Genomic DNA, 26,486 nt, shown 5'->3' with positions numbered 1-26,486 from the left:
CTTCTGATGATGTCACATACATGGCGAGTCCACAACGTCTTAAAATTGTAAGTCTTATTTTATTTGCCATTTTTCTGTACTCTTTAAAATACAAATGCTTTCTCTGTTTAATTGCTCTATTGCTCTTTTTTGTAGGTTTCTGTTCTGTCGTTGATCTTCACTCGGAGGCCTGTCCAAACTGAGAGGTCGGTCCCGACTCGGAGGCCGGTTCCGAGTCAGCGTCCATTCCCGAGTCATAGTCTGGTTCCGAGTCAGAGTCCTGTCTCGAGTCATAGTCTGGTTCCGAGTCAGAGTCCTGTCTCGAGTCATAGTCCGGTTCCGAGTCAGAGTCCTGTCTCGAGTCATAGTGAGAGGGTCCTTGAATCTGACCGTCGTCTGAATCGTCTCCACAGCAGACAGCATGTTTAATCCACTTCCACGCCTCTTCAAGATGGTTTTTCTTCAGATGGATTTTTCTGGGACGTGCGAGGGTTCTCCTGAAACTTTCCATGATCTTGTGGATAACTATTAGGTTCTCACTTTTAGTCATTTTAAAGAGCAATTATTTAACTGCATTGCCATTTCCAGAAAGAAGTTGAAAGTTGTCTTGGCAAAGTTTTTTTTCCTTCTCGTCAAAAAAGACAAAATTTATGTCCTTTACTTCTTCCCAATGTTTAGGAGCAAGCTTCTTCTGGATAGGTACGGTGTGCTTAATTTCATCTGCAGCATATCTAGGTCTAAGATTGAACTTATAAATTAATCACCAAAGAATCTTTTCCACCAAATCTCTTCTTTCCTCTTTGGTTCCACGTTTGAAACCCATCTGTGTCCCGTCCCTCAAAAATCGTTCAGGATCCATACCTGCCTGAGTATAATCCTCACTCAGGCAGTTTTCATCTGACGGTCTTTCTGATCTTTCTTTTTGTAGATGTAAACATTTTCCTTTGAGGAAAAGGATTCTCCAGATGATGTTTGAATTTTTCCACTATAACTTCACGTCCTTCTGGATAATCAAGAAGTCCAATTAAATGCAGCCCAGAAGCAAAGTGGAATTCATCTTCAGCAAGGATTTGGAAAATCTGTTCACTGAGTTCCTCTGACACCTCTGAGAGTACGTCCACATTTAATTCTCCTGTTTTTCTCAGAAGCAACTTCCAGGTGTTCTTCCCAAAAGGTTTCTCTCGCAACATGCAGAGTTTATGGTAAATTTTATTTAATTAAGCTGCTATGTTAATCAAACATATTAACATAAATTACTTTTGCTGTTTCCAATATTGTTACCAAACTGTAAACAAGACATTAGTCGCGTTTATCATCACTATTACTACAAATACTGTTTGACTACAAATTTTGTCTCCCGTGGGATATTTTATCCCTATAGCTAATCTACCTTTTTAATATTTCAATATTTCTTTAAAAAAACTGCAAAAACTGTCCTACAAAAATCATGAATAACGCTGAATGCTGACCGAAGCTGTTGGGCAACAAGCAGAACAATGCCTCTTTCTGGACACTGCGTGGAAATAACTGGATTTTTCTTATTTTAAATTTTTTTTTTTTTATTTACCGTAAACTTCCAAGAAATAAAACACACAAAATGAAACTTCTACAGGTATGACGGTTTTATAAGAAACGTAACATCGATGTGCGCATGCGCATTAGCACACCTGTTTGTTCATATCTCTTGGTATTCATAACCTTCATACTTTATATAATATTCAACTTTTTATTATAAAAACGCTCCATCCTGTGGCAGAATTACAATATAAGATGTCCGTTGTGTTTGACAGTGAATGTTTTAGGTCCTGCTTATTAATGGCAATCAATCATCCAGTTTCAGGGCTGTCGTGGAGGAAACAAGGCAGTGGCCATTTTGAAGTTGAGCAGTTTAACAGTTTTTACGCCGTTTAACACCTTGGAATACTTTGAGCTTTTCCTTTTTTCGTGCTGCATGTGGCATGTTTTTGTAGTCTCCGTGGTAACGATGCCTCCAAACAAATGAAAGGTAAGGTACCATAAAAGGTATGGATTTCATTCACCCACAGTTTTTATCAAAAGGAATAGGGGAACGTTTGTTTTTTCAAATTTTAGGTTTTACATGACTTTTTCTTTTTTTTTTTCTTTTTTTTTTTGCACTGCATAGAATATGTTACTGTAACTCTACATGCAAGTGGAAGCCTAGACGCAACCATTAGTATTTTATCTACTTTTAGCCTTTTATATAATTATAAACTGCAGTGACCCTACGGTTTAGGTTAGGAACCACTGCTCTCCAGCAATTTCTCACTGTTTAGGTGGAATTTTTCCATTATTCAAAAGCTTATACTCATCTTCAACAGTTTTTCTTATAATAATCGCACTTAGGCACTTTGCAGGATTATAATTTGTTCTGGTGCGTCTGCCTATTTCTTGCATTTCTGCAAGTCTTGAGCAGTTGATTTCAAAAGTTTTGGCATTTTCAACAAAGGCATACAGCATCACACTTTCTAGTTCTTGCTGTACTCACGTAACAACTAGTGACATATTTACTTAAATACTAAAGTTGTTCGGCCAATCAGAGCCCCTTGTTGGTTATTTTTCCATCCAATGACAGAGCTGCATAACGGAAATAGCCGAGAGAGTCCGGACATTTCCGAAGGACCCGTTAGCTTGGTGCGTCAGTTTAAAAAGTGGGCTGTGACCGCGGACCCGTCTGTTTCTGAAGTGGGAAGTGGGCTTATTCTATCGTGAGGAGCACAGACATGAGACGAGTCAGGATGCTTTGCGTTGTCTTGGCGCTGCTCGTTACTCAATGCGCCGCCGTCGTAAGGTAAATAATGTTTCTCACTTGGTTAGCCAACAACTTATTAGGTTGAGGAATGCGCGTGCGACTTTTAAGTTGTTGGAGTGCAAAATTGGACGCGCGCGTGTCCAATTCCGCTACAGCCAGTGGTATTGATTAATTAGTTTATTCAAAAAAATGTAAAAGGTAGTTAGCTGTATTTTAAAGCTTGCTTACGAGGAGGAGCGACGGACACGGAAGCGTGTTTTTAGCCCCGTGATGCTCATGCGTCTCCGCGTCTTAATCCAATAAACATGTCGTTCCAGAGTTCCGCTGTATAAAACCAGAAGTCTCCGCCGCCTCATGAGCGACAATGGGAGGACTGTGGAGGAACTTCGGGCTCTGGCCAAGAGTGTCGGCTCTCCGGACAGCTCTCCGTCCCCCAAGCTGCCTGTGGAGAGGCTGACCAACTTCATGGATGTACGTCCACCTGCAGAGCGCCTCGGTTCAGATTTAAATGGCGGCCAAGTTGGACATCATGCTTCATCACATATTTTTTACAACTCTAATATTGACTCAGGCTATCATTTGGCTACTGTTTTACATGAATACCTTCAGTGCTCGCCCCATTTTCTGTAAAACAAAAAAAAAAACGATCACCCTTTGGCTAGAAATGCATTTATCTAAGCAAATATTTGATTGTAAAACTCCTAATACCAACTTTAGGATGAGTTTACTCTTTGATCTCACTTTACATGAAACTAAACTGGACTAGCAATGAAACAGGAAGTTTGCATAACCATAGAAGTGTTTATTGTGACCTAATATTCCTAACTCTAGTGGTGCTCTTTAGAGTTTCAGGCTGTCCAGGTCACAGCTACATGCTTTAAAAAAAGTATTCATACCTCTTGATCTTTGTCACAATTTTCCTCATGTTAAAACCACAAACTCCAATGTGTTTTTATTGAGCTTTATTGTGATAGAACAGGGGTGTCCTAACGTGATTTCTCAACAGCCAGCTTCTGCTTGTTCTAGCCGTTTCCCAGCCAGTGGCGGTTCTTTCTTCATTATGCCCCCTGGTATTACAGGTCAGCATGTCTTTCACTGACTGCAAACTCACCTGGATCCCCTCCCCGTTTCTAATGGCGCCCTGGGTAACTACCCATAGCAAAAACTGCCTCTGGATCCAGTACAGCTGCTTCAAGTTCTCAGCATATGATCAGATTCTGCAGGAGTCTGGCAGTGAAGCATTCATTTGGATCAGGAAAGGAGAAATATCTGCTCTTAGGCCTTCAAAGAACAGCGAGATTCATGTCAAAATGACTGTTTATTTACCTTGGTGACTTTTAAAGATCGTTTTGGATTTATTTATTTAAAATCACAGTGCATCACTGATGAGCATGAGCAAAACCAGCTAGTTTGTATGTGCAGATTGATTTGAATATTCAAAATAAGACGTAAAATAGATGATGCAACACACTCATCAGACTGACATTAAGACCAATAACATCTGATTCAATCAAATCACACAACGGGGCAAAACACAAAAACAGGAGTTAACAGCTCAGATCATGAAATTGTTCTGTTTTGTGGATATCGGAGTAAAGGGGGAACCGAATTAAAAATGCACGCAGACTTTTAGTTTTTACAAGACTTTGAAATGAATCCTGTGATTCAAGTTGGAACAAAATGAATTTTGTGATCTGTAATATGACAAAATGTGAAAAAGCCTTTTTTTAATCTTATTTCCTTATTTATTGTTTTAGGCCCAATACTATGGCGTCATCAGCATCGGCACCCCTCCGCAGAACTTCTCCGTCCTGTTTGACACCGGCTCCTCCAACCTCTGGGTCCCGTCCATCCACTGCGCTTTCTTCGATCTGGCCTGCTGTGAGTTCGCCTTCCAACTGCAACCTTTTAATTAAGTCGCTTTACACAGAGAGTTCAAATTCAAAACAGTTTGAAACTGAAGCCTTTTGCAACATAACCAGTTTCTGGTTTTAGTGGTTAGCAATGGCTTTTTTGTAACTTTCATAATAATAAACCATCTTTTTTTTTATTTTTTTCTTTACTTTTCCACCCAGGGGTTCATCGTCGTTACAACTCCCAAAAGTCGAGCACGTACGTGAAGAACGGGACAGAGTTTGCCATCCGGTACGGCAGAGGCAGCTTGTCTGGCTTTATCAGCGAGGACACCGTCTCGGTGAGTTTAGAAAACAAATCACTCGACCTTTAAAGCTGCATTCAATGATCCCCCGGTGTCGGTTTGAATTTGATCCCGTCGCTTGCAGGTCGCGGGTTTGTCCGTGCCCAGTCAGCAGTTTGGCGAAGCGGTGAAGCAGCCTGGCATCACCTTCGCCGTCGCGCGGTTCGACGGCGTCTTGGGCATGGCGTACCCGTCCATATCGGTGGCTAAAGTCACCCCGGTGTTCGACACAGCCATGGCGGCCAAGCTGCTGCCACAGAACATTTTCTCCGTCTACATCAGCAGGTGGGTTTAAGAAAAAATACGTTTTACAAATGATGGGTTTTGGGTTTCAGCTTCACTGCGACGCAGAAGAAACCGCTGCGAGGTTTTGGTTTAAGTTTGTTGGGTAATCTGTTGCAAAACCGTTTGCATTGAGAAAATGCTTCTGTTGAAACGGGTTTGAACCCTCAGGGACCCGAAAGCAGCAGTGGGAGGAGAGCTGATGCTGGGTGGGACCGACCCGCAGTACTACACCGGAGCCCTACACTACGTCAACGTGACAAGAAAGGCCTACTGGCAGATCGACATGAACAGGTGAGGCGCCGCTGCTTTGAGGAACTGGAATAAATTTGAGGAAGTTTCAACATGTTATTCTAATCTGTTTGACTGCATAAAAGTGACATTTATTGGTGTTTTTTAACACCAATTCACATGAGTAGTTTTTAATCTGTGGTTCTTCTAACCTCCCAGAGTTGACGTGGGGAACCAGCTGACGCTCTGCAAAGACGGTTGCCAGGCAATTGTCGACACGGGAACGTCTCTAATCGTGGGTCCTGCTGCAGAGGTCAGAGCACTGAACAAAGCCATCGGCGCTCTGCCTCTGCTGATGGGAGAGGTAAAAGTCGTACATCTTGAAAGTGTTGCGTCTTTTGTTGCGTCAACTTCAGCGTGGACGTTTTCCCTCTCTAGTACATGATTGACTGCAAGAAGATCCCAACGCTTCCTGTCGTCTCATTCAACATCGGAGGGAAGATGTTCAACTTAACCGGGGAGGATTATGTCATGAAGGTATTTATGTAGAGGAGGTATTTTATTCACTTGTCCCTGAAGGAAATCCACAGGAGTGACTTCACGTCGTTTTTCCTCCTAGTAGTGATCTTACAAATAAGAAAAGTACATCAGCCTGACTGGATTATTTTACATTGAATAAGTTTCTTTAGAGCACAGATTTTTGATACCTTTATTTTGTTTGCGAAAACACTAAAAGTAGTATTTTCAAACATTCAACATCAGGAAAAACGATAAATGAGCCAATTAAACTTGGACTGATTGTTACACTAAAGGAGCGGATACCAAAATACAAAATGCATTTTTGAGTACTTTTCAAAAATCACATTTCAAAGGAGCATCAGATCAGCAGAACCCTTTATTCATTGCAAAATAAACAAATATAATAACAATTCCAACCATTATGGATAAATTACATTAATTGATGAGCTGTATTTGCATTCTGTGTAGAAAGGAACTATATTAATGCATTTAAAAATACAGAGAATCACAATAATTGCACTTCATTTTAAAGTGGACAGATTATTAGAAATGTGATATTATTCGTTCTGCCAAGAGGAGCTTCACTCGGCATGTTTGTTGCACGTTGCACTCAAAGCCTGAACAATCTATTATTCATTCAAACTGTTTTTTCAGAAGAATTGGTTCTAAGAAAAATATTAAAAATATCACTGGCTGGAATTGGTTTGTATTCAGAGTCTATCGATGTACGATTAAAAAAAATCGTTTGAGAGAACAAGCTCTCATAAAAAATTAAATTCAAAGAGCATCGTTTACTATTCAAAGGAATCTAAAATGGTTTCCTGTCTCTAAAAGTGAAGACAACCTGTGAAAAAGCTCATATGTGTGTGAAGTCAGATACAGTTCAGTATCTAGTTTTACTTTGGATCAACATTATTAGCTTTTTCTTCTTTTGCTCTTTCTTTTGATTTATTTTGTTTGTATTTCCTTTCAGTTCCTGTAAAGCACTTTGTAATGCCAGGTTACTGAAAATGTGCTATATAAATAAAATTACCTTTACCTTAAATTATTCCAACGTCATGGGCACCAGTGTAAAATAATCTTTTATTCTTTTTCTCCTTCCCCTTTGTTGCAGGAGTCTCAGATGGGCGTGTCCATCTGTCTGTCTGGGTTCATGGGCATGGACATCCCGCCGCCGGCCGGGCCGCTTTGGATCCTGGGAGACGTGTTCATTGGGAAGTACTACACCGTGTTTGACAGGAACGAGGACCGAGTCGGGTTTGCACCCGCCAAATAGGAGTCTCCCATTTTATCTATTTTATTTAAATTTTTTCTGTCTCCTATTTGAACACATAGGAAACAGATAAAGTTTCTTTTCAATGTTTCATAAAGATTTTCAAGAAAAAATAATCAGCTGATTTAAAAAATACAGCAAGAAATGCTACAGTTCACCGTTTTCCAAAGATTCAGCTTTAATGGCTAGAAAATTCAGCATGTTGACGTGAATTGACACGTCTACTTGTTGCACTTATGTGTGAAACTGGGTTATAATAGTTAAATTCAACTTTACGTTGTCCTGGTATATTTTCAAACCTTGGATTTCATGTTCTCTGCTTAAAACCTTTTTTTTTTTTTTAATTCTAGTTAAATTAAAATCCTACTCTGTGTGAGTTTTTCAAAGCTGAATAAAAACATTGAATTCTTTGTATTGCTTTCATTACACTGACTTCAAATCATGTCCTTAGAAAAACGCAGAGACCGTCTCCGATCATTTCAACGTTTATTGACGTATACAAAGTGCTCCAATGTTTAAAAAGAACTCATGGGTTTTGGGGTTACATGCATCACAGCGTTCGGCTGCCCTCCGCTCAGAAGAAGCGACCGGTTTTGGGTTTTATTTTCGGACGTGGCACGGCGACGCCTCACTTTAGCACAGTAGTAACGTACAGCACGAATTAATATGCAGAGGAAGACTCATCATATGCACAGAAAACTCTACACTCTGACCAAAGCACTTGATGCACAGATATGTACCGTTCTATGTTGACCTGAATCAGTGAAAATAAATATTCAGCTCTCTTTTTGGTTACAAATGTTTAATAAATACAAAAATATTCACTTGTTTTCTTTTGTCATGATTAAATAAATCGATCACTGTACACGATATGAACAGGATTACAGGTGTGGAGATGAGGTGATGTTTCAACTTTATCCTAAGGCTAAGAGTGAAAACAGAACGACTAGATGTGGGACTAACTCTACTTGAGTCTGGCAGCTATTCCTACTTATCTTTAATTTGGAATAAACTTTTATATTCTGGGAGCGAATCACTGATTTCTGAGCAAATGGACACAATCTTTGGCTAAAAAACAAAAGGAAAGCTGCCTTGCAAAAGTATTAATACTCCATTTAAAGTTTTCCTATGAGTAAAGCTAAACTAATACTGCGCTGCATGTCAACCCATCTCTAAGCGGTGGCAGCAGCATGCTGTGGGGACAGAGGAGAAGAGAACCAGTTAGAAACTGCACTGACCTGAGCTCAGCTTGGAGGTTCACCTTCCAGCTGCCATAGCGACAGTGGAATGCTTTAGTTCAATGAGCATCAATGGCCTAGTCAAAGTCCAGACCAAAATAAGCTCATCTGTGGAAAATCTGGATGTTACGCAGCTGCTCTCCACCCATCCTGACTGAGCTTAAGATACTTTGCAAAGAAAATTGACACAAATCTCCAAAGCTGACGGCTGCACTAACATTTTCTTACTGTGGTAGAAAACAAATATGTGACTTTTGTCTAATTTGTGCAGCAGGGTTCCAATGCAGTCTTTAGAAGTAAGGCATAAAGCATAACTGGGTATTGAAACGCAAGTTTATTAATCTGGTAAAAGACAGACACTTTTCTGAGAAAATTGGGTTAAAATTGACTTTTAGCTTTCATTTTGCAACATAACAAAACTCACTGAAAATAATTCAACTCAACTGTTTGAACTTTTGGACCTTCTTCAAACTTATGACACAAAGGTGTCACAAGTTGGTCCGATTAAGTTGCTAAAGATAGTTCTGACACTAACTTTTTTTATTCTCACCAAATAAAGCTTAAAAGATCCCAAGCTGTGACTTATGACGACGGGAATTCAAAAGGTCTGTCTCTGTTTGTCCCGACGCAAAAACATAACAAAAGAGCCAAAATGGAGGAAAAAAAAAAAAAACACCAACCAAGTTCAAATGTTAGAAATAAAGACAGAAAATTTTGGAAAGGGAAAATTTACCAGAACCCTGTGAAATAAAGTGACGGCCATATTTGTTCCGTTCCACTTCAGATCCTATAGCGTTAAATCAACAAACCGTTGGTTTAACGGTTTGTTTAGCGAGACGCTGTACCTGCTGGCCTGTGTTAAGATCCTGATCATGACCTAAGATTAGCACCTGGAAACTATTGTTCAACACAAAGATCAGACAGGCAGAAGCAGCTTACCGACTGCAGGTTAATAATGGATCCCTCCTGGTCCTTTTAGCCGTAGCAACACAGACCTGCACCTTAATCCAATCTAACGTCTGGCTGCTTAACACAACACTGCCTGGATCCTTTCCATTAATCTGCATTTACACACACCTAGAGGCATCAGAATGAACAAAGTGCTCCAAACTGAAACTGGAGCAGCGTCTGCAGCCTATCTGGTAGTTTATGGGTTATCTTAAATTTGCTACAAAGATTTAGGCTCCAAATGAACGAACCAGATGGGGTTAAAATATTTTCTGATAATTTGTGTCCACAACCACGTCCAAGCAATTACAGAATAAAACTCCTTTTTATTCCAACAAACAAAGAGCAGCTTTTTGTTTTATCCTCACCGGCAACAAATCGGGCATTTCCTGCTCGCCTTATATGGTCGTCCTGTTTCACCTCCAGTTAGAATCTCAACTAAACTTTTACCACTTTCTACATCGCGCTGGGACCACGACGTTCAAAACAGTTTTTGCACAGCGTCACACAAAAGTCACAACAATTAAACCTTTTTTCACATTTTGTCACAAGTGAACACGCGAGGGAGAACAAATGTTTCAGCCAGAAGTTGAAGCAGTTTGGCATAAATGAGTTCAGCCATCTTTGTTTTGATGCCACTAAAATAAATAAAATAAATAAATAAATTCATACTGCTGTCAGTAGATTAAATTACAAACAGGTCTGAGTCTATTTTACTAATGCACTGGATTTTATTTGAAGATTTTAGAGTAAGTGGGGCAGAAAACAAATGCACGCCACACTTTTCAGATCCTGAACCACTTTGGGTCGATAAATTTGACTCAAATAGATAAAAGTTTATGGTTGTAAGCTGACAAAATGTGAAAAAAAAAATTTAAGTGGTGTGAAATACGTTAATCAGCCACTGTATTAATGAAATTTAAATGTGCAGAAATTTGATTCTTGCATCGTTTTATTTTTAAGAACGCCGAGTCGTTGAGGCTGATCAGGATTTTATTACACATTGGCTTGCCATACAAACACTTAACATTACATTCAATCCTTTGAAACTAAATTAAAAACAGATTGGTAACAGTTGCCATAGTAACTGCAAATGGAGGTGAAAGGAGCCCAAATAAAGCTGAATTTGTGCATTCCTCTTTCTACACGACAGGAAGTTAAAGACCTCAGAGGTGATCTGAGCACAACAGACTAAACTTCATTAATACAATGGCTTTGAGGCGAGTCCAACACTGCATCATGGTTACTCACTGATGGTTTTTTAGAGGTAACAAGAACAAAAAGAGGTGATTTGTTTTCCATGCAGGGTTTTTTCTTCTGGAGCTTCATCACGACTGAAGAATATTTGACCCCCAAAAATAATAATAAAATAAAAAAAAAAATTTTGTTGCTTGTTGGAGTCGATTCACGGCTCTGCAGCAGTTCTCAGCAGCTGCTCTGGATCTGACAGGGCGCAGTAGAGCGTGTACCCCAGCTCGTCCACTTCCTGCTCCGTCAGCTCGCAGAACAAGTTAACTTTGGGGTTGAGGGCGCACGGCAGCCTCCCGGCCTCCAAGTGTCCCACCAGCGCTCGCAGCAGCTGCAGGAAGCGGTCGGCCAGCGCCTCCCGCGTCCAGTCGCCTTCCTTCTCGCTCAGCAGCAGGATGGCGTTGGTGAGCTGGCTGGAGTTGAGGCGGTGGAGAGCCGGGTTGAGCTTGCACGCCGCCTTCGCCGCCTTGAGGCAGGCGTACCGGCAGCCGCCGTCCTCCTGGTCCAGCGCCCGGAGGCGCGCCGTCTCGGCCACGCGGAAGCTCTGCCGCCACAGGTTCTCATGGCGCTCGGCGGCGAGCCGGTGTGGCTTGGCGATCAGCGACGTTCCGTCCTCCATCACCAGCAGAGGAAGGAAGTCCACGTACAGCCTGCGGTCCGTCTCGTACTGGACCTCCAGGGTGAGCGTCTCTGAGGGAACCACAGGGCGGATGATGTAGTCGAGGACGCTGCCGATGGCGGGCCAGTTGATGGAGCCGGCGACGAGCTTGTCGAAGACCTCCAGGACCGATTTGGGGGAGAGGTAGCCACCGACCATGCAGCGGTCCCAGTAGCTGCTGCTGCGAGGGAAGTACTCCAGGTTCTCCCTGCGGACGAGCCAGAACCCCGGGATGTTCATGATGGTGTCCTCGCCGGGGATGGACGACCACAGGTTCTTCTCCAACACGAGAGGCACCATCAGCTGGGCGTGGTCGGCCGTCACCACCTGCAGGATTGGAACATTTTAATTCAAAATCCCAGATTAAAATTTGCATTTGTTTCCCGCTGCATGATCCAAGCCGCTGGCTTGTTTGAGCTTGAGCTGAAGAAATAAAAACTTGTGGATTATTCTTAAACTGCACAGCGACAGAGTGGAACATCTACAAGTAAATACTACTTGTTAGGAGACCTATTTTCCTAGATACTGTTATAATTCTCTTTAATGAATAGTAATTGTCATAATTTAGTGTAATGGTTGAAGGTGTATTAAGGCCATTATAGATTTAAAAAAGGGAGAGAATTTTCTCTAGAAACCTCAGAGGTTTTTAGATTAATCTTGGAAATATTTGATCTTGAAAACCTGAAAATTTGTGACAAAAAATCTTAAATTAATCTCTTAAGCTTTAAAAGTCAAAAATGTTCGGCTTTTGAAACCTTTCAGAGTTTCAAAAGTCACAACTTTTTGAAACCCAGAATATTTCAGGTTTTTTTCTAGAAAATTTCAAATAATAATCTAAAATTTCTTGAGTTTTTTTGCATTTTTTTTTTTTTTTTGCAGAAATGTACTCATTTTTTATTACGGGACTGTTAGCTACTTGCGCCATCAACGTGTCCTCTGGTGGACTCACCACAGGCAAAAAAAAAGAAAAAAAGACCTACTCTTAAAATCATCACATATTTTACGAGATCAGCCAAAGGTGTTATCAGAATGTACAAGACTATATCCTGTGTGTTTGTGAGAAACACAAATTTATTACTCTTTTTTTTCCCCCAGCAAAATATGGCTAAAGCATTTTTCTCGTTATTTCTTGTTATTCTTTTTAAATCATATACTATTTTTACGATTACAAAGACAAACAAAAAGAAAAAAGTAGTAAAATACACTTTCTGCAAGTGTTTGTTTCAACACACTTGCAAATTAGCTGACGGTACGGGTCGCGCTTCCGGAACCGGTGGCGCAGCAACGGCGCTCACCTGCAGGTCGTCATAGAGACTGCCGCTGAGGTACATCTCTCTGAGCGGCATGTCAGGCAGCTTGGCGTGAAGGAAGACCCGCAGCTCGGCGCAGATGTCCAGCGCCGCCCTCCTGGCCGTGGCCTGCTCCTCGGCGGGGATGTTGACCCTGGTCTGGTAAAAGTCCCACAGTCGCTCCTGCAGGGATAGGCGCATGCGGGCCTGCATCAGGCTGGACTGGGTGACGCCGCTTCCTCCCACCGCGGAGCGACCTGCGGCTCTGCGCAGGCAGTCTGAGGAGACGACGGAGACGCTTTTGTTAAGAATGCAGCAGAACTTTGAGAGAGGAAGAGGGAAGCAAACTTCAGAGCTGAGGGATGGATACTGTTCTTCGCAAAAGTCATCAAGTCCCTTCAACAAATGTAAAGTTTTTAACAAATAATCTGAACTTTCTGACAGTGCAACCAGCTGCCTCCAGATGTCAATTAGTGAATAAAAACGGACTTAATCCATTAATAAAATAATCATCAACTAATTTGGTAATCAATTCATGTAGAATACAAACGCAAAGAAGAAGCAATATGCTGAAAGAAAAACATAATCAAAGCAGGAATTAAGCTGAAACTGTACAAAAAATATTTATAACGTGTTTCAAGTATTTTTTAAAGTGGATCCTTTGCTACAAAAGATTAAGTGTTCACTAGAGCAATCCAGTCCAACTGAGAATCTGCACACTTGAAAATGTCACAACTATATTTTATATTATGTTGGTCCATCACATAAAATACAAAAATAAATACTTTAATGTTTGTTGTTTGGTAACAAAATGGAATAAAGTTCAAAGGGATATGAAGGATTTTGCAAAGCACTACATCTGCGCTATCAAGAGTTGGCAAACAACAACACTAAACCTAAAAGCAATAAATTACTGAGGGTGATCCTATAGGTGGTTTTATTATCAGGAACCTAAAAACATCAGGAAATCATCAGCTACGGGAAGACAGAAGGTCCAAACCCACTGTAAAGAAAGAGTAACAATCCTCCAAGGAAGCTGTCTGTCGACAGATGAAGAAAAGAAAAAAAACACCTGGCTGATAGTCTTTTTCACAAAATTAAATACTGCATAACACAAGGAAAAAACCCCACATCTGAAAATAGAACAATGCCGTCAGAGAGACAGAAGAACATCCGCCTCACCTGCTTCAAAAGAGCAAGAGGTGGTGGGCAGAGACTGCAGGGAGCGGCTAACCGTGGACTTCATGTCGTGGTTGAGAACTCGTGGAGACGAGCCCACCCAGGCAGGCTCTTCCCAGCTTCTCTTCCCCGTCTGCTGCATCTTGGTGGGGCTGGTGGGGGCACTTATGGTCCGGTCATACATCTGCACGAACAACAGGGTCTCAGGTCACGCCTCCAGGAGGGAAGTGTGTGGAGGTAACCAAAAAAAAAAAAAAGACTGGGATTGTCAGACTTACTCTTTTGACAGCGAGGGTCGCGATGCCCAGCATGGCTGCCCCGCCCACACCCAGAACGAGTTTGGCATTGGAAAGCATGAAGTCGATAGCGGTCCCGATCCCGTTGTCATCTTTCTTCCCCTTGCGGTCTCCGTTCACGCCCGCCATCCTGCCACCGAGAGCATACAAACCTGATCATAACAACAGAATGAAGGCAGAAGAAGAAGAAGAAGAAGAAGAAGAAGAAGAAGAAGAAGCAGCTATTGTTCCACTGTCAAGCGGTTAGAATAAAAAAAAAAACATGTTTGGTAATTAAAACAAGATTCTTTGTTGACGCTACCTGAGAGATGCGGATCCTGACGACCTCTTGACCCCACCACTGGGTGTTCCCTTCCCCTCCCCCCGCCCTACATAAGCCCGCCCAGCCTGCTGTTGAGAAAGAACTGGCCCCTCTTCAGTGCTTCCTCCTTATCCTCGGGTACGGTCAGGGCCTGGCAGCGCCGAAACTCACGGGCCACGGCCCGACGGTAGTAGTTCCGGTCGGTGTACTGAAGGTGACGCCCTGCGCGGAGCAGCGCCCTGTAGAGCTCCAGCACGGCACCGCGGGACCAGCTGCCCATCAGGGAACACACATGGATAGGGTGGTGACCCTAGACGCTGAGTGAAAAGGACAACGATCAGGCTGAGGCAACGCTGAGCGAAAAACGTCTAAATATTGCTCAGAAGTGGAAGAAAAAAATAATAATATTTCACCCTGAACCAGAGAGAACTAGGAGCTCCTTGTAAGATTCCTCAGAAAATCAAAGCCAGGAAACTTTTAAAGAGAACATTAGCAAGACCTGAATGTAGCAGGTGCAGTTTTTGCATGAAAACAATAAACCACAATGAAGAAAACAAGCTGAAGCCTGTTTTAAGTTGCCTGTCGCAATAAACACTTAATCAATTAATTGCATAATAAATTTAAATTAGCTTGATAATTTACATTTTGAGGATTTATATTTTTTGAAGGAGAATTTCAGGGTTTCCCACCAGAGCATTATAAGCCTGGCGGGCCACCAGGCTTTACTTGCCTCCCCACCAGGCTAAGCATTGTTGGCTTATTTTAATTTTTTTATTTATATATGCACCAGTGACATTAAGAGTAAAGACTGGTTAAGCTAGTTTTATAAAACATAATTAATCTTTAGCAGACATTTATCTTGTTAAACAGATTTGATTATACACAACCTACATAAAGATTACTTATTTAATCCACTTCTGTATTTTCTGTTGATGTTTTAGTTTTATTTCCAGTTCCAGACTTAAGTGTTCTGTACAAAGTTAAAGTTTATTAGTCTCAGATTATTATTCTATTATCAATATATTACTTGAAAACGGTCTGGGAAAAAAACATAATAAAAAGGAACAATTTATAGTCCAGAAAAATATGTAATTTTCACAAGTCTACCTGCAGAGATTTAGGACAAATCAAAGAAAAGCTTGGAGACTGCTGTCGATTCTCACATAATGAGATCAAAATTAAACTCTCTGGATGTCATGATGCACAAATTGTTTGGAAAAATAACATTAACAAACAGAAAACTTTGGAGGTGGGACTGTTCAGTGTAAGCTACTGGCAGATTTATTGTCAGGAAACTGATAAATTTCTGATATAAATCAAAGGATGAGATAAGTGTGAACTTTTCCAACTGGACAACAATCTTGAACAGACAACATAAACCTGCATGAACGACCCGCTCAGTCGCCTGATTTTAATCCAATTGAAAATCTATTTAAGAGCTGAAGATCACAGTTCAAAGAGATTGCCTGATCCTTCAACTTCTACAGATAGTTGGGGCATCATCAAAATGAGTTTATTTATACAGGACATACCTTGAACCTGTCATCAACAAAACGGGCTACTTCTACTCCCTTTATATTACACATAACCCTTTTTTAAATATATATTTGTTGGTGTAAAAATAGCTGGAGATGGAGGAAAAACATTAGAACATTCAATAAACATTCATAAAGTATGCTATTCTGCTTCTTCGCTCACAAAACAAAGAAATTAGCCATATTTAATATGAATGTATGAACTTCTCTGAATATACAAAGGTAAACGAATAAACCTGCCTTCATGAAAGGTGGACCTTAGGAATAACTTTATACAAAAACAATAAATTAAAAGTTATGAAGCTCTCAATTCACCATACAAGCATATCCACATGCTCCTTCTTCGGGTTTGTTAATCTTTAACTAGTTGCAAAACATGCATGGCCGCCCGGACGTTGACAACCGTTTAATCACAACCTGTTCTTGTCCTTCGTTACCTCAGCTTTGTTTTGGTCCCTCCCTGAAGCTGAATCGCTGATATTGGCCGAGTAAATCTCCCGGTGGCATTAGAGAGAGTAGAAAATGGCTGGTCAGGTCCACCAGAAAGTCACACACCTCCTCACTAGCTTATTAGCTTACCTCAGTAAGCAGCCGTGTGGCGCTGACCTTAGTTTAAGCCCGGTTTAAAGACACGTCGCGTTCAGTACGAGACCGAAACGACGTCTAATAGCAGCGACACAACGATAAAGCAAATAAAAAACAAAAGTTAACCTACGTTTCAGAAAACAGGAGTCAGAAAAGTGTCTTCAGGAGGAGGCTGGTGTCTCTTGTAGCCGGGGGTCACATACGGTGGTGACAACAGGAAGTACGTCAGTACAGAACTACTACATCCGGTTTACATGCGGCTTTTTTATGTAAAAAAAAATGTCTCGCAGCTATGCTCTGCCCATGAAGTAATCAACAGTAGGTCGTAACATTTTGTTTTCCTTTTTTGTATATTTTTAGTTAATTGTATTTTATTTTCCAACTCCACACTGCTTTTATATTATGTCACTTTTTGTACCGTTTATATTTCATCAAATTTTCTTGATTATTTTTAAATTTCCCCTGCTTAGAGTTGCTCGTGACTGGTTTTTAATATGCCTTTTCAATTTAGTAAATTGCCCTCTTTCAATGTTAATATATATATATATATATATATATATATATATATATATATATATATATATATATATATATATATATATATATATATATATATATATATATATACTATACTATACTATGCTATGTGTCCGACGTTTTGTTGTGTTGCAACCACACTTATTAATGTATTTTTATTGGAATTTTATATAATAAACCAAAGCAAAGTATCACGCACTTGTAACGTGGAAGCATAAGAATACATGATTATTTTTTTAACAAAAAATCTGAACAGTAGGATGTGCACTTGCTTTCAGCAACCCTGGTTAAAAAAACAAAACAAACAAACAAACTAACTAACAAAACAACTTTGTAGGACTATGTTTCAGTGTTCAATTCTCAAGTGTTTTGCCATCTCTTCAATGCTTTATTTCAGTTTTGCTCTGTACTCAGCATCTTACTCAGACATTGGTAACATTTCAATAGAATAAAACATCAAAATGGTCATAACGTTGGTCAATCCCTCTCTGCCCCGTTGAAATAATGTAATAAAAGTTAAATGACTGAGCATTGAGTGATGGCTGTTAACCTGTGTAAGTTCAATCAGCTTTGTAAGTCAATACAGATATGCAGATAACTGTTACAAAGGCAAAGATTTTATTCCACCATGAAACAAATAAATTTTACACTGATGAAAGCTAGTAGAAAAAGATTTCAAAACAACATGTACTGTCTTTTTTTCAGAAAATGTCAAAACATATCTCCAAGCTATTCAGATTGCTGACAAATATATATTTGCTACAATGATACATGATTCATATAACAATCATTTGCATAAAAAGGTAAGCTGCAAAAAAGAAAAACATGAATATGAAACCGGTTTACATGACAGAGATCAATAATGATTTTTGAACACAGCTATCATTAAAACAAAAAATTTTCATGTCTTTGATTTTGAAAACCGTTACTTTGTTTTATGTTATCTGTCCTAACATAATGCGATGAAAGCAGATAAGTAAATTTGTGTTTTGACACTTTAAAGTTAAGAAAAACAACTCAATCTGGTGTAACTTCACTACGTTATAAAAGTTGTATCCAGTGTATTATTGAGTTCTAAAAATATTTGCAAGCTTCAATAATCAGGATAAAAGGCTACAGAGCATGTTTAAAAGCTGAAGAATAGAAATTTAGATCTAAGTTACAAATGATGCATCCCTGATGTATTTGCAAGCTCTTGAATCTACAGTGTGTACTGTAGTTTGGACCAGTTACCACAAATATATTACATCTGTTGGCCTGATTGTCTGCAGTAATTGTATGATCAGGGCATGTACTTTATTCCTTTCATTCTTGGTATGATATGCAGATCTCTAACGTCATCATGCTGAAGCAGCCAACACAAATAGCGCTCTGTCCCCATCCCCCATCCACTGGTGAGGAGAGGTTTCACTTTGCGCATGCTAATGTACCATTTGTAGGACTCTTCTGGTACTGCATGGTGCCTGAGGGCTTCTCGTACCATCTCAGGGGTGGGGTGGCGTTCACCAAGACCGACAGTTTCACCCAGCCCCAGCAAAAGATCTGCTGCTTTGGCTTTGGACCGTCCTGTGCCCTCCATGTACGCCTGGTAGAAGGGAACTCCCAGGTGGTCCATCTCAGTTAGCCATACAGCACCACCAAATTTCTCTATTAAAACATGCTCTCCTTTGCGAGTTAGCTTTCTGCCAAAGAGGGGTTGGTCATCTTGCACCCACTCTAAGCAGTCTGGAGAGGGCATCATGGAAATGGCTTGAGCCAGGGGGATTCTTGGCAGAGCAGTTTTTCCTTCCATTTTGCGCAGGATTTCTGTCACGTGTGCTAAGGTTCCAGCAGAGCTCTGGATTATGTCAGAGTGATTTTTCAACATAGACTTGGTCAGGTGGACCAAGTATCCCTCTGCAATGGAAATGGCATTGTCCATGTCTCCTAACAATTCACACTCGACATGGTAGAACTGATTCAAGTGTGTGGTGTCTGGATCTTCTCCTCTAAAGCTTGGAGATATGTAGTAGGTTCCGGGTAGGTTCTCCTGAAAGCGAAGGAAGTATTCAAGAACAAACTGCATTGAGTCAGCCAGGTACACATCTTGACCAAGCAGACTTACAGACACTGGCTCTGAGTCGGACCCCAGGCCCATTGGTGAAGATATGGTGTCTGTGGTGAGAGGGGTCAGAGCATAAGCGTAATGGCAGGAATTGTGGAAATATTCCACTGTGCTGTGGAACAGAGTGTTTTGAATTTGAAACAGGTTGCGATACCACTGGCTTTTCATGGCCAGTGTGGAGTGAAGTTGAGGATCTTTCCATGAATTAGAAGGTCTGCACTGGGTGATTTTCAAGTGTGTGTTTTTGAGAGATTCAGCATCAGCTGCTGGACCATCCAAGGATGACACGAATCCAGGGTAGGTTTGGAAGAATTCTGGTTGTAGCTTGACAGCTTTTGCCCCATCTGGTGAAGGTAACAGTGGCACCAGTTTGACATGAGCATGGTCGATCTCAAACCCTTCAAAGATCAGTGCAACACCTGAAGCCTTCATTCCTTCCTGCAGCAGTTGTGCCACTTTATATGTGGCCAAGATCAGAGCTTTGTAGTCTGGATCTCCTAGACTGAAAATGTCACTGGACAGGGGCCTGCGTGGTACCACAACAGTGAGACCAGGTCTATTTGGGTACGGTGTAAGGAAAGCAACATGCTCACTGTCTTCCCACACTCTCCATTGTTGCTGTTCTCCCCTCACAATCCGGCTAAACAAGTTATCATTGGAAGGGTCACCAAAGTAGTCAAAGCAAAATGGTGCATTAGGTGTTGGCAGTGCATTTCTGATTTTGGCTTGAACTTGAGTCAGTGCCTCATCATCCCAGCGTGGGCCACTTTTTGAGTTACAGAAGCCTGTGTCATGACTGTGGAACTCCTCTTCTTCGGCAAGATGAGGTTGCCACTTTGGTTCTAACCCATAGAGTGGCAGTAATCTAATTTGTGCTGGTTTATCAGGGGTTGGATTAAAAATCAAGGCACAACGTTGTACTCCCAGTCGCTCACATAGCAAGTTTGATACTGTTTTTGCACCTTGTAGCATAGTTACAAAATCAGGTGTGGGCAACTGAAAGATACTGTTAGCCCCACTCAGAGTTTTTCTAGTCAGAATGGTTGATCCAGGAGTCCAAGGGTTTTGGTTCAGGTAAGCAACTAGCTCTTCTGTTTCCCAGATCACATTGATGTAGTTCTTCATTGGCTTGAGAACTTCTACCCTGGAAATACCACCAGTCATTGAGGCCACAAACATCACACCAGCATTTGTTTCAATGACAGTGTCACCCTTTTTGTCCACAGCAATGACACCAGCACACACATCTTTCAGATTTTGGGCTATCACTTCTCTGCAGGCCTTTCTTAGGCTATAGCCTTTGTTGTGGTATAGACTGGCTATTTTCTCTGCCACACTACTCCTTAAAAAGACATCTCCGTCTCCAGAACAGGTAATTGCTATCTTGTCATCTGCATATATCCCTGCTCCTACTACTGCAGTATCCCCTACTCGCCCTTTTAGTTTTCCAACCAACCCACCTGTTGAGGTAGCAGCTGCCAATGTGTTCCAACGATCCAAGGCCACCGCTCCAACTGTCTGAGGGTGGTTGTTTTTTGAGGTGTTTCCACCACTGATTTTTGCGAGTAACTCTTTGTGACGTATATCAGTGTAGAAATACTCTGGCCCAACTGGCTTCTCTTTGTCCTTCAGCCCTTGCAGAAACTCTTCAGCTCCTTCACCAACCATCAGAGCATGTGAGCTCTTCTCCATTACACATCTGGCTGCTTTGATGGGGTTTTTTACATTTTTCACACAAGCAACAGATCCTGATCTCATTTGACTTCCATCTACAATGGTTGCTTCCAATTCATTTTTGCCATCTTTGTTGAAAACTGAACCTCTACCTGCATTAAACAGAAAGCAGTCTTCCAAAGCTTCCACAGACCTCTGAACAGCATCCAGACTACTGCCACCTTGTTCAAGAATTTGGGCCCCAAGGGTCAAAGCTGTTTGCAGTGCAAACTCAATCATCTCTGTCACTTTGCTGTTCAGTATACTCTCCTCTCCAGCACCACCATGAATCACAAGGATGTAGTCAGAGCTCATGCCAGATACAGGGTCAATAGCACCTTTGCCCTTCTCTACATTCTCTTGGTATTGAAGCATCTGCTCTGTGTTTTGTCGTTTGAACAGGCAATCTAGTGCCCCCATTTGGCTTGTGATGGCATACCTAACAGCTAAAAGCATCAACATCTTCAAGCTCATCTTGAAGTTTTCTTGAAGCTTCTTCAGAGCAACAGCAAATGTCCCCTTTCCGTTCAGCACAAGTCGCACCTTATCTTTCTTCCCAAGGTAGGTTACAGCAAGTTGATCTTGTGCATAAGCATTCCCTACTCCACATTCCACACCTTCCATCATGTCAGAACCTGTGAGGTATACAGATGGACAACCAAAGGGATCCAGGAATTTCCTTAATGGATTGTCAGATGGTAAAAACCGGCGCAGAGCGGCCAGGTGTGGACCAACACCTTGGCCAGTTTTGGTGCTTCTGATAAGGCTTTTGTGCTCTAAAAAAGCAACATGGAACAGCTGCAGTAAGTCGTTAGTGTAGTGGATGGTGTTATCAGGACGAATGCGGGATCCCAAGGTATTAACTAACTTCCTGGAATGCATTGTGAGAGAGTACGTGGGATCACAACGACCATGTTTGTAGTGCCGCATATGTGTCGGTGTGACAAGCATATGTTTGGCAGCAGACTCTCCAAGAGTCTGCCAAAGGGAGAGCTGCAAAGAGAAGTTGACCCAAGCATCATACAAGCCCCTCTGCCCTCTAAAAGTAGAAAACACATCAGGATATGAGGGTAGATCAAAAGTCAGAACTAGATTGTCTGTTGTCAATACAGGGTTCTGTTGGAGGTTCCCTTCAAAGGGGAACTCTAGGGCTTTTGGACATGCAGAATGAACAGTGTTTATCGTCTCAGGCTTGGTCATCTTTTCTAAGTCATTATTAACCAGGTTTAAATCAACAGTCTCAGACAGATGGTATATACGTTCAGTCACAAGAGAAGCTACCATTCCATCCACAGCGCTGTGCTCGAACACCATCCCAGCCGTGCTGTCTTTGAACACAACAAGGTTCAGGACCTGCAAAAAAAATAAAAAAAAGCATGAAAAATTGCATTGGTTTCTTCCTGGAAATTCAGCCATCTCTTAAAATATCAAAACCTTTAAACCCACAAGTACAAAATCTTGTTTGTAACTTAATCTTTGAATAAATTACATCTTGTAACAATGGGTTTTGCTTTGTCCCTTGATGATCCTACTGGTTGATTTGAATACCGTTTACTCTTTCAGTGAACCAGGCCTGGATTCAGTTTTTGAATACTGAGGTCTTAGACATATTGTAAATCTTAGGATATAAACATTTGTTCATTAAATTAATATACAGTTATAGAGTATTGCTCATCATCTAGAAAATCGGATAAGCTTGTTTAAACTTTCAAATAAATTAGCTAATTTGTATACTTTATTTGATAATAGAAATTTTCTGCAGACTTGAGGAATCAGTTTTATGCACAGTGAAACTACAGAAGTCCTTAACTATTCTTCCTAATCACTATTCATTCATATTTTTCTATCAGCTCATTAAAAACCATTTTACATATACCTTGTCATAATGTCTCAGACATGGAGTGTCTCCGCCTCCTCCCAGCCTCACTGCATTGAGGACGTCAGCCATTTCAGAGGGGGCGTCACTATCTTCCAGACAGAGGGTAAGGACGGCACTCTCCATGAGCTCGAGTGATTTTTGCACATCACCTCCTTGTTTGAGAATCTCTTCCCTGAGGGAAGCCCAGGACTTGCGCTCCAGAGTTGAGAGGCTGCAGATGACAGAGGGATCTTTCTGTTTCCCAGCTTTGGGCAGATCCATCACCTGGGCCAGTTGCTTGTAGATGTCCGCAAAGGACCGTGCAGAAACTGGTCCACCGGTGCTGGGACGCCAGAGCATGTCAACGGGGAATGCTCCACCGGCACAGGTGATGATGGCATGGAGACTATCTGGATAGACCTGATGAACAGAGTTTCACAGTATAGTAAGTGAACGAAAAGCAAATTCAGCATCAAAATGATTTTCAGAAAGGTCAAATTTTTTGACATTGACTGCATTAATCTCACCTTAATTTCATCTCGGCTCTTGCCAGGAATACGGCTGGCGGCGAACACTTCAGACTGCTGAGTGCGTTCCATAGGAACATCGCCCTCCAGTAGGAGGGGCTCACTGTACAGCTTTGCCGCTGCCCAGAGCAGAGCAGCTGCCCTCCCAAGCTGAGAGCATCCCTTAACTTTAGATGGAAGAAGAACAACCGGGAGGGCCGTTGAAGTAGGCAGGGGGTCAGCACAAGAAAGCAAACCCCTCTTGAACTGCTCAGTCACCCAGTTCTCTTGGCCTGCTGCAATGGCCTCTAATTTCCCCTGGGCCTCTTCCAGGGCATTCCTCTGCTGTTCCAGGGTGCTTTTGAACTCAAGGTAAAGATCTGGGCTTAGCGTGAGCTGCAGAACACGGCTCACTTCTTGCAGGGTGGCATCCAACTCTGGAATTGGGTAGTTGACAAGCGTCATCCTGTTGGAACTGAGGGGGCTTGACAAAGAAAGAACAACAGTGACACTGTCAGTGGAGAAAACATTGGTGTTTTCAATAGTCAATCCAACACAGTTGACTCCAAAAGCTGCTGATCATTTTAGGGGAATGACTGCATTGCAAAAAATTTTTATGTAACTTACATGTTTTCAGATTTTGGGGCATTACAGGTACAAGCTGTATCTCTAATACCCAGGTACAGCATCAAAAACTTGATGCTATTGTATTTTATTTGTTGTATTATAATCCAAAAAAGGAAGTAAGTGGAAAGAACACAACAGAAACACAATTTTGTGGTAAACAGGTTTGCCTGCAAAATGTTTCATGAAGCATATTTAATTTTCTAAAATTAAATCACACCTTATTGGCACATCTTAGTCGTTCCTACTGAAAAATGTTACCACCAACCTTTGCTAGGCCTGTTTTTAGTGCTGCAGCGGTAAGCTACGTCTAATTATTAGATATCAACGTCATAAATTCTTCTTTAAGAGGTAAACACCGTAGAGTTTTACAACTTTAGGTTGGGAGAATTGAAATGACTTCTTATCTTGTTTCCCAGAAGAAGGCAGATTTCACTTACAAGCTCAGATTTCTGAAGTATGTGACAGCTCTCATCTACACACACACAATGAAAATATATGACACACAGTATGACATACGTTTCCTTCACATGATGCCCAACCGTTCTCACATTAGTGGAGCCAATAAGTCGGTTAGGTTGTTAATGCTTAAAACAGTACAACACAGCTCTCTTTGTGTGTGAAATTGGTGGACATGAATGGAATGCACCCCACCACTGCTGAAGAGAACGGCTCCCTCCGTAATGTCCGGTAACGAGGCCCGTCTGCTCACACGTGAAAGCAGTTACTCCTTTTTCTAAAACTACAACTTTCTGGTTGTCAAGGAAACGCGGTGGAAATTAGATTTGTCTTGATTTGTTCAAATCATCCACACAGTGCCGGCTATCTGCGGTCTGACCAACTTCAGCAGGACTCAGGCTTTAAAAGAAAGCTGGGTTTGTGAAACACGCAAATATTTAGAGGAAATTTACTGCAAAGGTGAAATGAACCAACAGAACCTTTACAAGGAATGTTACGCACCAATAAAACAATCACTTTTCTTGTGCTTGTGTCACAATATCCCCAACTTTTATCCAAACAAATCAATAACAGATAAGGTTTCTCTGACTTGTTTAAGTATGTTAGAAAAGCAACATCTCAACTCCGCAAAAAAACAAAAATATGTTCACATGAAACTTCAACTGCATGTCAGGATTTGTTATCATAAGAAACATTAATAGGACAGAAATATGTCCAGGTAAGAAAAACGTACCAGAATGCATAAAAATGTTGTAATCGTTATAAACTGGGATGTACAGATATAAACTTTTTGTTCATTTATTTATTTTTTTATCTTTTTCTCTTGTTATGGTGATTGCAGAATAAAAATGATCTTACCTTTCTAAAGGACTTTGTCCAAGATTTGGCCAGCTGCTCCAGTGGGAGACCACTCAGTGGGAGGAAAACTGGGAATGGACCACACAAACAAGGGATTTTTTTTTTTTTTTTACCATAATGAAGAAGCTGTGACTCCAATTAAGAAACCTTCTCTCCACCTCTCATCTTCCGGAATAAACTTTCATGTTTCGCTTTCTTTGTTTTTTTCTTTTACTTACAAAACAATTACAATTGAAGTTAAATATGATAAAACACAAACTAAGACCAAAGTAGCTCATAAGAAATAAAATGAATCTCCCTCGATCGTCTCAGATCAAAATCCTTTAGAAAAACCGAGGGTTGAGCAAAAGGAAGAATCTAGAAAAATCTAGAAATAAAAAGAGGAATGGTCAAATTAATAAGAATTTACTCAGTAATGTTTTGAATTATAATTCCCCAAGTAGTCACCATACACTAGTATTTTACAGCATAGAATATAAAACGTGGTCAGTATCACAGTCTATAAGTTTCTTCCTTCCTTTAATCCAATTATTACCTAAAGTAACAATTATTTTCTAAAATATATTTTATGCATTAAGCCAAATCATTTGTTTCACTTTGAATAGTATAATTTCCATATTTTACACATATGTGATGATGTGTGTAAAACAATGTGACAGAACTTACTCGTGTCTTTCCACTCGGATGATTTGCCCCTCGCTGTTTGGATCTCAAGATTCACTCCAGGACCTGAACATGAATAAATGTCAGGCTTCAATAAATACTCATGACTCCTCTTTCAGATTTCAGATGATCAGCTTACTCACCTTGGTGTAGTTAGGGTAATGTGGTGAAATTCAGTAATTTTTTTTACATGAATGACCATTATGGGACTGAGACATCTTAACGAAAGCAGATGAGATCAACAACTGAGTGTATTTATACTCTTGTTACGCCTACATAATCCATGAAAGGCTCCCCAAAACAAATCTTTTGCAGGCTTCCTGGGGATGAAAAAAGCTGATTATGTTCTTTTGCATTTGTGTTCCAGAAAAAAAAGGGGATCTCTCTTACAGATTACCAGTAATTGTCAGGCTAGTATCCTCATACAGAAACCTTTTCAAGCATAAACTTCCCTTCTGGTAAGATTAACTCCTTAACTGACCTTCACCAAAACACTGATGTGTCAGACTTAAGTTCTGTGAGGGCGCAGGTGTCTTCATGACAGTAAAGAGGTTGAACACTCAGGATTTCCTATGAATTTCTTTGTTTCAGTATAATATATGGCTGAACCGACCAATAAAATATTTTAATAGGCAT

General features: G+C 40.9%; 4 protein-coding genes across 6 annotated transcripts; 1 reads left to right on the top strand and 3 right to left on the bottom strand.

Annotated features, from left to right (window-relative positions):
* Positions 1-2,618: 2,618 nt before the first annotated feature.
* On the top strand, positions 2,619-8,075 carry napsa (napsin A aspartic peptidase). Its single transcript, XM_014974516.2, has 9 exons — positions 2,619-2,788; positions 3,067-3,220; positions 4,507-4,630; positions 4,825-4,943; positions 5,032-5,231; positions 5,400-5,522; positions 5,679-5,823; positions 5,898-5,996; positions 7,093-8,075. The coding sequence occupies exons 1-9, from the start codon at positions 2,721-2,723 to the stop codon at positions 7,252-7,254; spliced, it is 1,194 nt and encodes a 397-aa protein (XP_014830002.1). The 5' UTR covers positions 2,619-2,720; the 3' UTR covers positions 7,255-8,075.
* On the bottom strand, positions 7,721-14,236 carry mief1 (mitochondrial elongation factor 1). Its single transcript, XM_014974515.2, has 4 exons — positions 14,090-14,236; positions 13,815-13,995; positions 12,639-12,910; positions 7,721-11,670 (listed from the first exon to the last, which is right to left on the bottom strand). Exons 1-4 carry the CDS (start codon positions 14,234-14,236, stop codon positions 10,843-10,845), a joined length of 1,428 nt encoding a protein of 475 aa, XP_014830001.2. The 3' UTR covers positions 7,721-10,842.
* LOC148157969 (mitochondrial ribosome and complex I assembly factor AltMIEF1-like) lies at positions 14,201-16,776 on the bottom strand. 3 transcript variants are annotated; one of them, XM_088008200.1, is made up of 3 exons: positions 16,659-16,776; positions 14,409-14,725; positions 14,201-14,259 (listed from the first exon to the last, which is right to left on the bottom strand). In XM_088008200.1, exon 2 carries the CDS (start codon positions 14,686-14,688, stop codon positions 14,476-14,478), a length of 213 nt encoding a protein of 70 aa, XP_087864326.1. In that variant the 5' UTR covers positions 14,689-14,725; positions 16,659-16,776; the 3' UTR covers positions 14,201-14,259; positions 14,409-14,475. The 3 variants fall into 3 exon arrangements, with proteins under 3 accessions (XP_087864326.1, XP_087864327.1, XP_087864328.1); XM_088008201.1 differs by having other exon boundaries at positions 14,201-14,237; XM_088008202.1 differs by lacking the exon at positions 16,659-16,776 and adding an exon at positions 16,381-16,646.
* Positions 16,777-17,660: 884 nt separating this feature from the next.
* LOC106908425 (uncharacterized) lies at positions 17,661-26,252 on the bottom strand. The gene is made up of 6 exons (XM_014974511.2): positions 25,994-26,252; positions 25,854-25,916; positions 25,188-25,255; positions 23,268-23,730; positions 22,759-23,160; positions 17,661-22,235 (listed from the first exon to the last, which is right to left on the bottom strand). The coding sequence occupies exons 4-6, from the start codon at positions 23,709-23,711 to the stop codon at positions 18,348-18,350; spliced, it is 4,734 nt and encodes a 1,577-aa protein (XP_014829997.2). The 5' UTR covers positions 23,712-23,730; positions 25,188-25,255; positions 25,854-25,916; positions 25,994-26,252; the 3' UTR covers positions 17,661-18,347.
* Positions 26,253-26,486: the final 234 nt, after the last annotated feature.

Source organism: Poecilia mexicana, unplaced genomic scaffold (assembly GCF_051168715.1).
Source record: "Poecilia mexicana isolate PSO_F unplaced genomic scaffold, ASM5116871v1 scaffold_8, whole genome shotgun sequence".
In the NCBI taxonomy this organism is placed as follows: Eukaryota; Metazoa; Chordata; class Actinopteri; order Cyprinodontiformes; family Poeciliidae; genus Poecilia; species Poecilia mexicana.
Note: the sequence above shows the minus strand (reverse complement) of the source record. Positions and strands in the feature narration are given on the sequence as shown.